Raw genomic sequence first — 17267 nt, 5'->3', positions numbered from 1 at the left:
AAATGGGCCAATAATACATAAATATCCACCTTTTTACAAAAATTTCAGAGTTCTGTCTGGTCGTAAGAACTGCTGAAATGTACATTAGTTTTTATGTGCTTTATATGACAGATGCTATGAGATGGAGTTTGGTTTGAAGTCTGTTTTTCACTAAACATTTTCAAGCTTATCCCTCTTAGAAACCTTAGAGTTCTTTAAATATAATTGCCAGGCTGCTGAAGATCTTTCTGGAGACAGGAAGTAAATTAAAAGATGCAGACTTTGTATTATGCCTCAAAGAATCAATTCTTGAGATACACTAAATACCCACAATTCCTGTAAGGTCTGTGAAAAGTGGTATTACTCAGCACTTTTTAGGATTTGACCTCCAACAGAAAGAGAAATTACAATGTTTTTTCAAGCACACAGATCATAATGATTTTGTATTAGTCATTTGCATCAGGACAATATTATTTAAATGTTGCTAGTAGGAACTTCGAACATGACTCATACTGTGTCTGTCATAACTGTTAATTATTAATGAATAAATATGTCATTTGGGTCCTAATAGCTAATATTTCCAGGCCATTTGTGTAAATGGTTGTTTTCAACTGTGAGAATATCAGTTGCCAGGAATTCAATATCCTTATTTGTTTCATAATTATTAAGCATATATTATGCTAACCTGAAAAAAAAGAATCATTACTCTCTTATCAAAACTGTAATTTACTTATCTGTTAAAAAATGTAAATCTCATGGCATAGTTTGAGCCTACAGATTATACATTCAATGTTTTGTACAAAATGAAGATAAGGACAGAGTATTTATAACTATTGGCCTACAATTTAGGATTGTGCAAGCTGCCATCCTCACTAATCATAAGGTTTTACATTTCTTCCAGAACAGTTTCTTATTCAAATGGCAATTCTGGATAATTGCTGCAAATCATATAAATGTCTGATTTCACTTTGAACCCTTCTGAACTATAATGCTGCATTAACAAGAGAAACTTGATTCACAGGATGAACACATTTGTATCAGTTTTGAATTTGCCACATTTTAATAGAGCTGTTCTGTTCTTATTGCCTTTTCCAGACAGAATTTCCCATGATATCTTCTTAGCACCATCTGTTAATAATGTTTGTAACAGATCTGCATAGGGGGTCAGCTGGGAAGGGAGCCCCAAATGTACCAACACTGCCTATAAAAGGAAAGCTAGTTGCTGCCTAGCAGCTTCAGTGGACAAAAAGCTGGAAGGAAGCAATGGGGGCAGAGGGAACAATGAGATGGCAGCGTACATTGTACCATCTTTATTTTTGTTTTCATTTGAATGTTTCTGTTCTTTTCCTGAGGCTCTATTTTGAAAGAATTGAGTAGACAGCAAGACCACAGTAACAAGGACATGGACCAAGCTATAGCAGGCAGCCCATCAAAACACATCAGAGATTTCAGAATGCAAACTTCAAGCAAGCAATTCAGTGATACTGCTGGTTTCTAGGTGTGCCTCACTTATTCTTCCCTGCAAAGCCCATGATCAGTCCTGCACTGCCTTAAGTATCCCACCCTCATACACTCCGGTTGAGGGGGATGGACTTTCTTATTTAGTACTTACTCTCGAAGAGGGTAAAATTCAGTGAATTTGTTTTCAATATATCAGTTAGTTACAAAGCATTGCCATTGTATAGATAGAAAACATAGAGGTAAAAATTGATCTAAGTACATCTAAAGTACTTTTTTACTGTTTTATCTATAAACCACTTCTTCAAGCTATACATGTAATATTTCTTTCATTATTTTTGAGTAAAAATATTATTGCATTATCCCATTTTTGTTGATAAACATTTTGAATTATTGGATCAATATTAACAAATATTTTGACCACATTTCACATGCATATGAGCAAAAAACATACTCATTATAGCAAGGCAGTCTCAGGCATCCTCCTATTCAATGGGATTGACAAAACCAGTACAGATGAGTGAAAGCCTTTTTTAAACTATCTCCCAAGGCATTCAAGCACATTAATGCTCAGAAGAAAAAAAAAACAAACCAAACCAAACATAAGACACAAGTATTGTATTCATGATACATTTTATTTTTTCAAAATTCGATCAGGTGAGTGTAAGGTCCATTTGTATCCAGTTTTAACACCTGCCGGTTTCCATATGTGCCATGCTTGACAAGAACACCAGCTTCCATGCATTTGGCATTGGCAGCCAGTTCTCTTTCACACAAAGTCACAAACTGAGAATAAAGTTCCAACCCTTTTTCTTTTTCAATGTTTGCATGGTACTGCATCTTTCTTCCCTTTGGTTTACCACCTAGGGTAGCTTGTGGTATGATGAGTACATCGCCTGGTAAATCAAGAACAGAGACAAACTCGCCGTTTTCATTTTCACTTAATTTAATGTTCAACAATGTATCGACTGCAAATAAAAATAAAATAAGAGTTAGTACTGCTGAAGTGAATTAAACACAACACCATAAACAAGATCCAAAAAATATTCTGACAAACCACTGAGTAAAAGAGATTGTTTGATTGTTTATTAATGAACTGAAATATGGACAATTAATAAACACTTAGCTAACTAATATGTCTGAGTATTGTGAGGAATGTGAAGGATATTAATATTATATGTCTAAAGTTCTATTTTTGGGGGAAGTGATTGGCTATCTAAAATCCTAAAGTTGATTCTAGTTGGACAACCCCAAAAGAACCCAGGATGCAATTAGTGAGCCTTCTTTAATTGCTTGATACTCAAATAGGTAGCATTTGCACAACACTCTACATTGTAGGACACACCATCCTCACTTTGGAAAGTGTTCTGCCCTGACTCTCTTTTCATTCTGGTTGCAGGAGTTTGCAGCAGGACCCAGCACTGATCTGAGCTGAAGGCACAGCTCCACGGTTTGGTCTCAAGTAGAGCAAGCGTCCTTCAGTGCTCCACTTCGAGACATGCAGCTACCAGTTTGTCACTTGAGACAGGAGGTAGGCAGGGAAGGTCAGATGCAATTTGGCTTACAAGCCAGAGCATATAGACTTGCAAATAAAATCAATGCATTTACTAACTTTAGATTTTCTGATGTTTCTGTAACAAATCAAATCATTACCCAATTCTGTAAAATCTGGGAGGATACTAGTCATGCCTCCAAACCCTAAACATAAATGTTTAATGTTGTTAGAAGCAAAAATAGCTGAGTTGTGATTCAGGAACCAAACCCACACACTTAAACAGATTCAAAATGTATTTAGGAAACAATATTCTCTAAGAGAGGCACTCAAGAAGGATGGTCCTAGATTAATCTCCTGATAGGAAACAGAACTTTCTTCTTCCAGCCTGTTTTAGCTACCCCACAGATGAAAAGTAATTATTCTCATGCAACATTCTCATGGAACTCTCACTAGCACACAATAAATTTCTATATAATAAATATTTGGCATCACAAAAGGACTGTGCTCTCCAACACCTAGAGAGAACCCCCCTCAGGAGTTGCTCTCAGCATTTTTAATAACACCTGTACTTGTGCACTGCTGGTCTCAGCCAGTAGCTTGAAACAGACTGAAAGAGTGAAATATTGTAACACAATCTTTAGCCAAATCACTAGTATCAGCCAGCCACAGAAAAGGGGCACTTTTATCTGGAATAAGCAGCATCACAGAATTTCCCAGGGGAACCAGTGCTACTGATGGAGGAAAGGAGGGAGAAGAAATTACATAAATGTAAAAAAACAAAACAAAACAAAAAACCAAACCACCAAAACAGAACAACAAAAACAAAAACAAACAAAATCAAGCCAAAACAGCACTGGGTAAAGACAGAAATTGCTACTATTTGATCTCATCCACAGCATCGTCTCTGCTTCAATGTAAATGTCAAAGTGCATATGGAGAAGACAAGAATTGCTGTAATTGCTTCTGAACCAGAAGTTAACTGCACATGCTAACAGTGTATGTAAGCACCACTGAAGTGAGATGGGAAAGACACTGTTTCATTATCCATACAACTCCCTCTGCTGGCTATGATTTTAAATATCCTGCACATACAGTGAGATCAGTGGTAAAACACTTATCAATTCAAGGCCATGAACTATATAAAATTGAGTTCTGTCCTGGACTGCACTTTCTACCCGACACATGTAATATGTTAAACAGCAGGTGCAGCATTTTCTTTGTTTGCCAGAATGTTATCAGGGGAATTTGTTTTCTACGTTGATCATGAATAGACAAACAAAGAGGCATAGACAACTGTCAAAAGAAACAAGACCGATCAAACTGTTCTTTCAGCCAGGTAACTGAGTTGGAATAATGCCATCTCATGGCTTATCCAAATGGCTGCTACCTTCTCTGCTCCACTACTTTTCTTCCTTTTCAAACCATACAATAATGTATATGGATTATATCATACCAATTTTTGGGACAAGATCCTCATCAGCACCTTTGAAGAAGCATATGTAGATAACAAGCCCTCTCTGGATCTACAAAAGATTACAGAAAACTATGTCAATGTTTCTCATTATCTACGATGCATGCTTATCATTAAAACAGTATAAAAAATGACAAAAACACATAACAAAGAGTAGCTTTAGTAATTTAGTAGAGCTTCAGACATGGAGTTTACGCACCACACTGTGGAAGATAAAATATATATTCATTATCTGCAAAATGCTTCTACATACAATTAAGACAATTTGTTAGCTCTACATGAAGCCAAATTTAGCTGGAATGTAGAGTGTACAGTACTAACATAGACAGGTGACAAGATGAATTAGTATAATTAAATCCAGCATAAGAAATAATTAAAGCTTTTTTCCCATCAAATGGACAGCTAAAATCAATTTTCAGTATGAACTATGATATTATTTCCAATTACAAAACACGAAAAACACCACAGGACTTGTCAAAGAACTGAATTTTATTTTGATTGTGAAAGCAATCTAGTACAATATAATTCTGAAAAAACCACAGAGTCTGTTAATTAAATATTTAAATATGATGACCCACAACTGTGAAGTTGTTCAGAATATTATAAAATTGTTCAAAATACTATTTATAAGCCTGGGTAAAATCTAACTGGCAAAATGGACCTTTTCAGCTGATTGGTATAAAGTAAAGGATATGCCATGTCTTTAGCATTCAGAGCAACTACTTGTAAGAACTATGTATTTGAGGGAAGAATTAGGCCTCTACTGAGGAGAAAGCACAAGGAAACTCCTGTGTAGCCTTTCTGCTCTCTTGGTTAGTCCATAAGGAATGCACGTGCAACAACCCATGCTTTATTAAGCCAAACTGATAGGCTGTGCAGCCAGCAGCAACTATGTCTCACGCACAAGTATACCTGCATGGCTTAACTTCTCTGGGAAAAATCCCAAAGCATCCACAGGCAGGCAGGATCCACAGACAGTATATAAAAAAACCTCCCCACTGCCTTGTGAAGAATAAGTATCTTTTTAATTTTGTTGGAGGAAACATATATGTCAACTTGTGAAATACCACCGAAGAGATGTTAAATAGATTGGGACAGGAAGGAGTTATTAATGCTATCAAAGCAAAAGGATTGAAAATGTGAGTAGTTTCTAAAAAGTATTAAAAAAAAAAATTCCTCTATTTGCTTTTGCCCCAAATTAAAAAGGTTTTTGGTGAAGAAATCTTAGCTATACACATGAGATTTTGTCCCTTTGTTATTGCAGAGATTAAACAAAATGCTCAAGGCAATGACTGAGAAAAGCTATGCCTTCTCAACTATTTTTCTAGTGACTAACTTCTGAAAAAAGAGCCCTTTGGCCCTTTGTAGCCAAAATGTCACATGCTGAGAACTTTCAAAAGCTTTAAATGGCTTCTTTCAAAACACTTTTTTTGGTACAGTCTCACAGCAGTAACAATATTCTGCAAGCAGCTCATTTTAAAGACACAAAAAAGTAAGTGGTGACCCTGCAAGTCCTAAGGCCAGACGGATAAAGTAAAACAAATCATGATTTTTCTAGCCTCTGCCCTTATTTGATGTTTGTTTTTGAATAAAAACTATCACAAGATGAGACCCACATATTGAAGAAAATTAGAGGGATGGGAGGTTAAATGAGAAAACAATTAATTCAGAGACAAGTTAAAGCTGATAGAGGATGCTTCTATTTATACTGCATGTTTATGTTCTTCTAGAACACTTTACAACCATGATAAAGTTGAAAGCTACACAACTACTTGTAAGAGGAAACTTATGGTTTCAGCTATGACTGAAAACTGTGGTTCAATACGTACAGCCATGTTTCAACCCCTTGTTAAGTCTTGCTTTATTCTTTAGTTTTCTTAATTGAATAGAAGATGTAAATTTGAATGCAATTACAAGACCAAAGCTAATAATAACATGTGTCAGTCTGACTTTACACCAATCTTCTGAGTGTCCTAAGACTTTTGCTGATTGTCAATGTAATGTGTAAACTTTCTGAACCAAAGCAAAACCATTGCCATTGCTGCAGGTCCTCTGTAACCTATCAAAGCCTAGCTGACTGCTCCTCAGACCTCTATTTAATGCACAAAAATTCGAGCAAAATAACACAAATAAGAAAATCATAAATGCAACATGCTGGTGTGTAAACAGCCACTGCAAGGAACCTACTCAGTGACCAGAGAGGAAAGCTGTGCTCTATGTGGATCTACTGTGAGCAGTAAAATGCCTACATAAATAAAGCAGCAAAGCAAGATACTGCGCAACACTGGCATTTATTATACAGCGTCTTATGTAATCATCAGATCAGGCAACCTGCTGAACCAGATCATGAAAGGCTGAAGTACCCAGCCCCAATGCCATATAGACAGCCTTAGCAACACAGTCTCCAAATGCTGCTTTTTAGCTCTTTTGCAGGAAAAGACAACTGACTCCTTTCTCACCCTCCTGACTAAATACATTCATCTGTATTTTTCAGGATTTCATTAGCAAAACTGAAATATATTCTGCAAAATATTATCTATACTTTTTACTGATTTTTCCTCTAAGAAAATGCAATGGATAATAAAATCAGAAATACTTTTTAATTCTTAGAAAGTCAGTTTGTGAAACTACCTTACATAAATTATTCTGTGACATTTCCATTTCAAGTTCAGATTTTCTACCCTCTGGGAAGATTTCTTCATATTTCTTATATTTAGTGCAGCAGAGAGATTACATCATCTGCCACAGGTCACAGAACAAGTCTGTGCCTGGTATTCTGCACCTCTTTTTGCCATAGTAACCAGAAAACAAATCAAGGGAAATAAGATAAAGAAAAGACAGTTTTCCTTGCATGAAGTGTAAGGCACGTACACTTTTTAGCTGAATGTTCATTTTATGTTTCTCTTCTCCCACAGTTATGAACTACACTAAAGCGTACCTAATTTCACCCCTACCTTTACAAGAATTCTTTTTTTCTTCCCATTTTGCTGTATACCTAAACCTTTATGGAGGGTATATAAACAAAATTCCCCATAAACAAGACATGCTATGTGCAGTTACCCTGAACAGGCCAAAAAACTCAATCATGAAAACACAATGAAGGCAGAGATTCATGTATAAAATACACTCCTAACATTTTTGAAGGTAAAGAGCATCTGCTCTGAAGTTCCTAAAGTACTTCACGGGGGTCTCTTACAGCTCAGAAGCTACTCAAAGCCATCTACATAATATGCCACTTATACTATGCTAGAAATGTCTCAATGTGAGGTCCTACTTGCAATTGGCCATGAAACATCAGGAACACACTGGTTGATGTAAATAATAGTTGATGATGTCTGGACTCTTTTTTTCATTTTGCACTGACATGCAAAAATAGGGAATAAAAGTACCCTACCAGAAAATGTCAGCAGCAAAATTTCCTTCTAATAACCTCTAAAGTAGTTGTACTAGAGAAAAAAAAAAAAAAAGAACTTCCAATTGGCTTTTTTTCTGCATGGTGACTAGTTCTCGTTAAAACACACTTCTCTTAAAAAGCCCCAGGTACCTGAGAAAGATTTCGAAGTACCCATAACAAATACTAGTAAGGTTCATGTCTGAAAAATATCTGCTGGAGACCACCTAAATCTCTTTCAGACTCCTTTAGTGGTATCTATTACCTTCCTAGTGATTTTGCAAATTAGAGAGATAAACTACATAACCTCCTTGCAGCAAAGTTATTCATATCTCTCAACCACATGTACCTTTTAAAATAGTTTAAAAGAAAGACAGCAAAATTACATTTCTACTTTTCTTTACTAGATCTATAATTACTTCTATGATTAGCAAGCTAGAAATATATTATTTCTCCTATAGTTAATTTATGCCAGGCTAAGTGAATTTTATTGTAATTAACCTTATACTGACAGGCTAACAATGCAGTATACACAGACACGCTACATCTGTGAAACAGTATCTGTGAGATCACACCTGCTTCCTCGCAGAAAAACATTCTGGCTTCCCAGACCATACTGCAGAAACTAGTTCTGCTGGATCCACCTGCCGCTTCTGAACAAAGAGAGAAATGTTTTAAGGCTAATGTGAAAGGCAAAGAGTGTACTCTTTTCAGACGATCCTGAATGAATGCACAAACCTTTTAACCAGCTTTTACATTTTAAAGTTTATTGACTGTATTAAGCCCCTTCTGTTGTAAGTCTTTACACAGGATAAAAGACAAAACCAAAAAACCCATGGGCTAAATAGTTGACAATGGAAGAAATGAGTCGTTCTAGTGTAGGTAACTCACAAGCAATGACAACTACAGCAGGTCAGTGCATTCCAAAGGGCAGCCTTGGTGCTTAGGTAAAGAGCGAAATGCATGCACAGCACATCGAGGGAAGAGTCTGCAGACCTACCTACCTGCCCAAGGAGAAGACTGTGAGAGGAAAAGGGGGAAAATACAGTGTTTTCCTTAACGTGAATGGTGGTCTAAATTCTAAATGCTAAATTTCATTTTTAGCTAGTGTTCTGGAAAAAAACAAACCAAACAACATCAGAACTAGTGCTACCATAGTCCCACTGCGCTACCTGGCCTTTCTTCTCCAAGTTAACACTATCTCACAACAAAGCCGACAGCTGAGCCCACCAGCCAAGGCTGTAGTGTTTCTGTTGAGTGTATTTAAGAAAAGAAGGAACAACACAGTTAGAAGGGAAGCGTGTGGTCGTGGAGCAGTCATACTCCTGAAGAGACTTCTGCCTGCGGAGGACTCTGTGGACCACAGGGAGAGAGAAGAAGCAGCAGAGAGAAAGCGCTGTGCGCCTCCTGCCGCTTGTCCCTTTGCCGAAGGGGCTGATCGCAACCTTTGCTGATAAGCAGGGGACGAGGAGAGCGCTCTGCGGTGAAACGAGACGAGGCTGGAAGGGCCCGAAGCGCAGCGCAGCCCGGAAAAGGAGCCCAGGCTGTTCCCCTCAGACGTCCAAACTCCCGCTCACCCTCTCCCCGCCGGCGCACGCGCGCACGGCTCCGAGCGCTTTCCCGCCGGCCGCCCCGCTCGGCCCCGCTCCGCGGGGAGAAGGGGCGATGCCGAGGGCGGAGGGCGGCCCGCTGCCCACGTTACCTCCACCCACTGCGCCTCGGAGCCGCTCTCGGGCGGCCGCACTTGCAGGCGAGCGGAGACGCTCTGCTGCAGCAGGGCCCGGGCCCGCGCCGGCCGCGCCGCCGCCATGGTGAACCCGCAGCGCTGAGGGCGGGGCCGGGTCACGCTGTTCCGGCACCGGCACCGGCACCGGCACCGGCACCGGCACCGGCACCGGCACCGGCACCGGCACCGGCACCGGCACCGGCACCGGCACCGGCACCGGCTGGGGCCCGCGGGTCACGGGCGGCGGGGAGCGTGAGCGGGACCTTGTGCGGATGGTTAAACGGGGGCTTATGGTCCGCCCTCTCTGTGGAGGCGCTGAATACAAGCTTTGGAGCAGAATTAAATAAAGTATTTCTACAGCTCTGCTTACCGATGCCCCAATAGGTAGCAGGAAGCGGGCTTTGCTTTCTTATTTTGATGAGAAATGAAAGATCTCCTTGTCTTCTGCTGGGGAAATGTTACGTGCTTGTGATAAGAGCAGCATGCTGTATAGTTTATGCGTGGAAAAGAAAATGTGCATATTGTTTGTTATTTCTTCTGTTCATTACTTGTTTGTGTTTCAGGTGGCTGAGATCAGTCTATCGAGTTGGCGTGTTTCTCTTCAATGATACTGCATTGGAGCAGAGGGATCAGAAAATGCACTTAAAAGGAATCTGGGTATCTAGTGATCCAAATCGTCTGGAAAAAGAAGTGCATAGTTTTGAAATGAGCTCCCACTGCTAATGGGAAAGTTTAAAATATTGCAAGTGGTTCTTTTATTATCTTCCAGGTTTTTGGCTATGTACCCTGATACTCCTTGAACTGCTCCAAAACTGGAAGAGTTGTGTCTTTCTCCCATACATGAATTCTGACAGAGACAAGTTTTGAAAAATACTGCATTCATTCAAGTCAGGATAGAATGATGTAGAATTCAGTATCTGTCTGCAAATTCATTTTATGACTGAAGATTTCACTTTTACAATTGTGTTTAAAAATATTGGGTTTTTTTAAATAAAAAAAAGTTAATATATAGCAGTGTGAGTAAGAAGCTGAATTTTAGTCTATCATAGAGTGAGATTACCAAAGATCCTATTGAACAGCAATGGCCAATATGCACTTCTGAATAATCAGTGTTACACATAGGGATATATTCAACTTCTGTCTGTCATCTTAAAAGAAGATTCTTGATGTGTATTCAGTGAGGTTGTTCTTCCCAAAGCAAACCTTCCTGGAAGAACAGGAAATTGCACTAGGTAACTACCTAGTGCAATTTAGTGTGTGAAGTAGCTCATTTTTTCTTCGCTGTACAATATGCTTTTATTCAAACTCGGCTAATTTTATTTAAAGTACCTTCTGTTCATCTACTTGAAAGCTGTATCCCCAGACTCATTAAGAAGAGTTTAATGAGGTAGAAATCCATTTTAAATGAGAGGGTTTTCCATATAGATTTGCAATATAAATTGATTGTTAAGGAAAATGGATTTTGCTACAGTCTGAGCAAATTAAAATAAGCAGATTATAGAGGGCTATCAATATATAAGGATATTGATTGTTATTTGGTGCTGTGCCATTACTTACACCAGGGTTTGATGGAGGACATTTTTTCATGTGCAAGTTTCAATACAAATGCCTGTGAAACATTGCATAGAAAAAAAGAGTATTACAACATTGTTTATGTGTGGATTCTTGGTGGAATTATGTTGTACTCTCCTTGGGAAGCCAAGTAATTCTGTTGCACCTTGAATTTCTTGAATCTTACTGGCTTATTGTTAGATTAAGGGCCTCTCTTTTTAGGCCAAGGAATGATAGTAAATTTGTTGGATAAATTTTAGGCATGGATTTGGATTTGACTGTGGATTTTATATTAAAAAAAAAACAACACCTCCTGACGTCTAAAGCATATATCCATGCATAAAATATATTGGTATTTTTATCAGGTACTATATAAAGACATTTTTTCTGCATGTTCTGGATTTGACAGTTGTCCCAGAATATTTCCTGTATCCTCTCTGCTTGTTGTCACTAGATCTGAAAGTAGGTATTTTGAGAATGGCACCCAGAAGACATTTCTGGTTATTTTCAGATCATTTCTCTTTCAGAGGGGCAGATGGCAGTCTCACAAATTGCAGAGGAGGTGTGTTTTTCCTTACCCTTTGTGGTAATGGTTAAGTATCTAACGTGAGGAAGCGTTTGGACAACACTCTCAGGCACATGGTGTGATTCTTGAGGTGTCCTGTGCAGGGCCAGGAGTTAGACTTGAAGGTCCTGATGGGTCCCTTCCAACTCAGGATATACTGTGATTCTATGCATATTTGGAACAAATCATTTTTCAAGAGGTGGGTGGATGCTGGAAGGAAACTCTGCCTGTGTGGGGACTCAGCTTTCTCCTTGTCTTTCAGTACCAAATGATCTCAAGTGGTTGAATTCTTCCCTGGGGATGGGATTTTTTTGGGGGGGGGTTTTGTTGTTATTATTAAGTTTGGTGTTGCATACCATTTGGCAGTGGCGGGAGTTGACTGCACCTTTGAAGGGACAAGATGTATCTGGGATGGTTTTCCTTGGTCTGTGGTGTCTGAAACATGAGCAGTGGTCTTTCATGGAGCTGACACATCGACAAAGTTGCCCCTATCTGTTTTGAAGAGAAACAATACAAAGGTGCAGCAGTGCTTAGATAGCAAAGATACAAAGTAGGTTGCTGGCAAGGGTTATATCTTGGTAGAACTACCTCCTTTGGGACAGATGGAGCTGAAAGGCTCCAGGCGTCAAGGGAAGACTTAGATAACATTTCATTTTCTCCATTGCCAAATTTGGAATTCTTCCCTTGCACAACAAACCAAAAAATTTCAATCACTTAGAATCGTTTAGTAAAGAATCCTGGGTGGGAGCTACTATTGGTGTGAAGGGTGAGACAGACTGTGCCAGCTGTTAAAGATTGCTGTTAAAAGACTCATCATCAGAGAATTGCCTGGAAAGTAGAATTTGCAACAATGAATTGCAAATTTCTATCACAAGGTAAAGATATTCCACAAAATAATTTCTAAAATAGGATTCATGTTGAAATAAAGTACAATTTTAATTTGACAATAGGTCAATCATCAAAGAAATAAACAAAGATATGTCTTTAGTCCTAGGTGTTTAAACTGCCACAGAACAGCTCAGAATGTTAGTGCGATTTGTTTCTGAAGGGATATTTATGATCATACATCTTGAACTGAGTCAAATGCTTCACTTTCTGATGGAGAATTACCTCCTTTTCTTCTCTTTTTCTCCCAATTTACTTATTTTGTTTCTCTTTGTGAGCTACTTGCCTTATCAAAAATAGCACAAATGGGTTCTCTGGCTCCTATATTTGGTGATTATTTTTTGTAGTCTATCTCGCAGTCTAGTTCAAGACCCAATTAAGCCTACTGCAGCCTCAGAAATGTTAGCTGAAATGCTGATTAGCTGGAAGAGACAAGGTACTGCTCAACAGCGGTGTGGGTGCAGAGAGGATTAGCTGGTGGTGTCAGAATCATTTTACTTCTTAGACATGTTATGATGACTGTATTTAGTACTGACTTACTCAAAGTACTGTCCAGAGGTCAGGAGCATGTCTGCCTCCCAACCATCATCCTCCTTCCTCCAGAGGTATTTAAATAAGAAAAGCAAAGAGGGCATGAAGAACTTCCCTAGTACAAGTCAGACAGCAGAAATGAGCAGTCCTGTCAAAGACCACAAGTATGGCACAATGCCTATGCAGAGCTACCAGAAACAGCTCTCCCAGAGAAGAGACAGAATGAAGGCTATCATCCACTCTACCTTCCAAACTGCCCCCCCAGGTCTGTTCAGCATTTGAAAGAACCATTGCAGACTTCTGGGGGAAGTTGATAAAGGAAGCTGGTACTGTAGTTTTTATCTTTGTGCTTTGTAACATACCTCTGAGGAAGGTTATGGCTTCTTCAACTCCAGTTCTGTAGTATCAGAATTGGTCCACATTTTTAGCTCTTCAATTTAGTGTCCCCACAAATGTCAGAATTGTTTGCAGTGAAAGCTGGTATTCTTGTTGTGGAAGTACAGTTCTGTGATTTGAGCAGTTGATTTTATCTGCTAGTTGTGTTTAAAGAAAGCAATAAAAATTTAATACACAATTAAAAATAGATTAGTGTTTTGTTTAGTCCTTCATACAATTACAAAACAGACACTGAAATGTGTTATAGCAATAAAAAGTTAATTAAACTTCTGAAAAAAAATAACAGATTCAATGTGAAAGCTGTGTCAGATACAATTACTGGTTTTTATTGTGACAAGCAGAAATTTGCATCTATTAGGGGAAAAACGTAGCCAGATAAAAGACACACAATCTGCTTGCTTACTGTGATTGCCTAAAGGAAGTAAGAACAGTGTTAGTCAGTTTATTTCTCATTGGGCCTGTGACATTTAGCTACTCTGTTTTTTTCCTGCTTGGGTGTCTCCTGAACCAAATCTTTGTATGATTGACAGGCATTGATGTTAAAAGGACTTCTGTATGGTGCTCCAGTGGAATCAACAGAGCAGTGGGGGTGACCTACCTGCAGTTTGTGCCATGGGGTCTCACTGTAACACGGTGGACTGCTTAGAAGCAATATGTTTCTTTATTTTCATGGAATGGAGCTGATCCCATATGCCCATTTTGCTCTTTCTTGTGCAGAGCCACTCTTGAGTTTCAACACCTCACTCTTAATTCTGGAATTCAGAGGGAGGCTGAACAAAGTCATGAAGCTGACTCCATGAGGAGTCCCTCAAAGGTCAGCAGTTTTCTGCCTTACCATTAGGAATGGTATTGCCAGATCTGGGTGGATCCCTGCAGGTGTATAAATGTCATATGTCTTGGTTCCCTGATCTCTTGATTTTGGAATCTGGGTTCTACACAGCAGGAGCACATGAAAACAATTTGGGTGCAGGACAGTACTGACTCAATGGTGAGGGAAGCAGCACCCAGCCCTGAGCTAGAAAAGCATAGCCTCATGGTCAGAGGGCCTGGAGCAAACAGGGTGGGAGTAATAGCTCAGTGACAGTCAACAGCTGTACAAGCTGTTTGCCATCCCTGAGCAAACAGCAGTCCCCCAGGCCACTCTTGACCAGTCAAAGCCAGCTTCAGCTTCCTGTGCTCTGTATGGAGCTGCTGACCACACAAGTTCAGAGCCTGGCACTGCTCTGGCAGGTGGGGATATGGTTTGCTTCAAGACTCTGAGCTAACCTATGCCTGGCTGATGTAGATGGTGTTGCAAACTGGGTTACTCCTGATGGAGGAGGTATTTAGAACAGGCACAATAGAGCACAGCTCCTACCTTCTTTATTTTCCTACCATCAGGGTTGGTCTGCTGCATCATACTCCTCTACCCGTCCCATGTAAAGGAATTAAAGTCTGTTCTACCCATGTATTGCTTCATCACTGCTCTCTTCACCTTATAAACACTTTTGCAATAGTAATTAGTACTACAGAATGGGGTTGTGTTATTTAATCCCTTTTTTTTTTTTCATCTTCAGTGACAAATTTTGATGATAACATGAGGATGTTGCTATAGACAAAGATGCGTCAATATCTTCTAGGATCTGAAACCTGAGCTTCCATGTTTTCACTAGATGCCATGTGCAACCTCAGAGTATTGACATAAAGCCTCACGTTATTAAAAATGGACATGAAATGAGATGTGGCTTTTTCTGTTCCTTTCACAAATGCTATGAGAGTCATTTATTATTCTCTCTGTACCTGGAGGACTCCTTGCCTCCAGTTACTGTTGAGTATGCAGGCATAATAAGGCTGCATGTCAATTTTTTTTCATTTATATGGATGACTTTCAAAGTAAAACTCACCACAGCTTCAGGCCAAAAGCTTTCTCCTTGAGTCACAGCTCCTATCATTTTTTTCCCCCCAGGCATACTGATCCATAGCTAGTCAGGGAAGCATGCACACAAATGATAGGTCATTAGGAAATTCTCTGAATGGCAAACCTCTGAAGTCAGCCCAAGTGCTATTTGCCATACATCATGATAAAATTTGTGAGTTTGAGGAGGCACTAATTATATGCTTGGTCTGCCATTCATGAGTTGCTGGAGCTGTTGTCTCCAGAACACAGCAACCTCTTTCACAGCATATTTCAGCAAAATTGCCAGAGCACAGCAAGCCAAGCAGGGATTGACAGATTTTGGCATTTTATTCCCTTCAATGAAAAAATACTGCATTGCCACACAAATTGATACCTCACTTTGCCATAGTGCAACATCATACACTGATACAATGATGTTGATCTATGGGCTTTTCTTAAAATTATGTTTTGGGAACTCATTTCCCTTAGAACAAATGGCAACTGTAAGACTTTTATTTACCATCAGCCTTTGGTTACTGATGGTTTCTTTCAGTAATACAATAGTTAAAAAAAATCCTTTCATTTTATATATATATATATATATATATATATATACACACATACACACACCTTTCATTATTTTAACCCACGTACATAAAATGTGATCTTGGGAGGAAAAAGCAAATGTTTAATACAGTGAGCTAAATAATAAAAGATTGTAAATTCTAATGAATATTCATGGAGTCAAATAAGATAATAAACATGTCAAGAAATTATGTGGCTTCCTGCTATGACTTCCAGTGTAGATTAATATGTTTCAAAGAGCAGTGTCAAAAATTGTTTTTTAATTTTTAATTTTCACACTTTCTCAAAGCACCAATTTTTTTAATGCATGTTTCTGAATTCATTTAAGATGATACTACTAATGTATTACTAGATAGCTCAGAAGGATTGCAATGATAGGATTTTTCACATATTCTTTGATTGGTTTATGTTTTTTTTTAAGCTGCCAAAGAGTCACAGTTTCTTTCTTTTACAAAAGATGCTAAATTGCTGCTACAGAATGGAAGTGAAACACTTTATCTTCAATATTTGAAGTTATAAAAGAATAGAAAAATAATATTTGGTATAACATTTTCTTACAGAGCTTTTTATTTCACAGATAATTCTTGGAACTGCTGGAGGCTTACATTTTTATGATTAACAGAATAAAACAATTACTCTTAACTTAGGATATTTTAATATCAATTACAGATGTTTAATCTTTCCTTGGATACTCTGTTGCCCATAGGGCAAAAAATAATCAGGTCTTCATAGTAACAGTCCCAGTGAGGAGCACATCCAGATTAAAAAATCCTTCATTTTGGTGCCCATAGATAAATTGCTGCACATATGACAAATTCTAGGTCCTGTTACAGAAAACACAGATCTAAATAATGCAGTCTGGAGCTTGGAGAATGATTCAGCTCAGTTTCAGGTGAACCTCTAGGCTACATCTGTATTAAGAATCAACAGCAGGAAATACTCTCGGCTATTGCAACTCATCTTTACTCCCTGACATAGTTTTGGCTAGAGCTTGCTCACTAAGAAAAATATTCTGTTCCTGGTTCAGCAGTTAAGAACCTCTGGCTCAGTGTAAAACCGTGAAGAGTTACTTAAATTCACAGCTGAGGATGAACCAGAGGATTGTGTTCCAAGAATCAGTGCTCTGGCTTTGCAGGATAGAGCGCCCTGCAGTTCCACATGACACTGTTCATAGAAGGGGCACTGACAACGAGGAGTGTTCTTGGGTCACAGTCATTTTCAGCTGAGATTGGTCCTGGCACAAACCTCTGGAGCAGGGGGCACTGACAATGAGGAGTGTTCTTGGGTCACTGTTATTTTCAGCTGAGATTGGTCCTGGCACAAACCTCTGGAGCAGGCTGCTATAATGGTGTAAGGTT

At 38.9% G+C, this 17267-nt stretch overlaps 1 protein-coding gene across 2 annotated transcripts; it reads right to left on the bottom strand.

Moving 5' to 3' along the window:
• Positions 1–2079: 2079 nt before the first annotated feature.
• Positions 2080–9618, bottom strand: DTD2 (D-aminoacyl-tRNA deacylase 2; the record flags this gene model as incomplete). Of its 2 annotated transcripts, none has more annotated exons than XM_084208026.1 (3): positions 9497–9618; positions 4386–4455; positions 2080–2405 (listed from the first exon to the last, which is right to left on the bottom strand). In XM_084208026.1, the coding sequence occupies exons 1-3, from the start codon at positions 9602–9604 to the stop codon at positions 2080–2082; spliced, it is 504 nt and encodes a 167-aa protein (XP_084064152.1). In that variant the 5' UTR covers positions 9605–9618. The 2 variants fall into 2 exon arrangements, with proteins under 2 accessions (XP_084064152.1, XP_084064153.1); XM_084208027.1 differs by having other exon boundaries at positions 9539–9605.
• Positions 9619–17267: the final 7649 nt, after the last annotated feature.

The sequence above is a fragment of the Fringilla coelebs genome (assembly GCF_963513975.1).
Source record: "Fringilla coelebs genome assembly, chromosome: 6".
In the NCBI taxonomy this organism is placed as follows: Eukaryota; Metazoa; Chordata; class Aves; order Passeriformes; family Fringillidae; genus Fringilla; species Fringilla coelebs.
The sequence above is the reverse complement of the archived record's forward strand: the minus strand, read 5'-3'. Positions and strand labels throughout refer to the sequence as shown.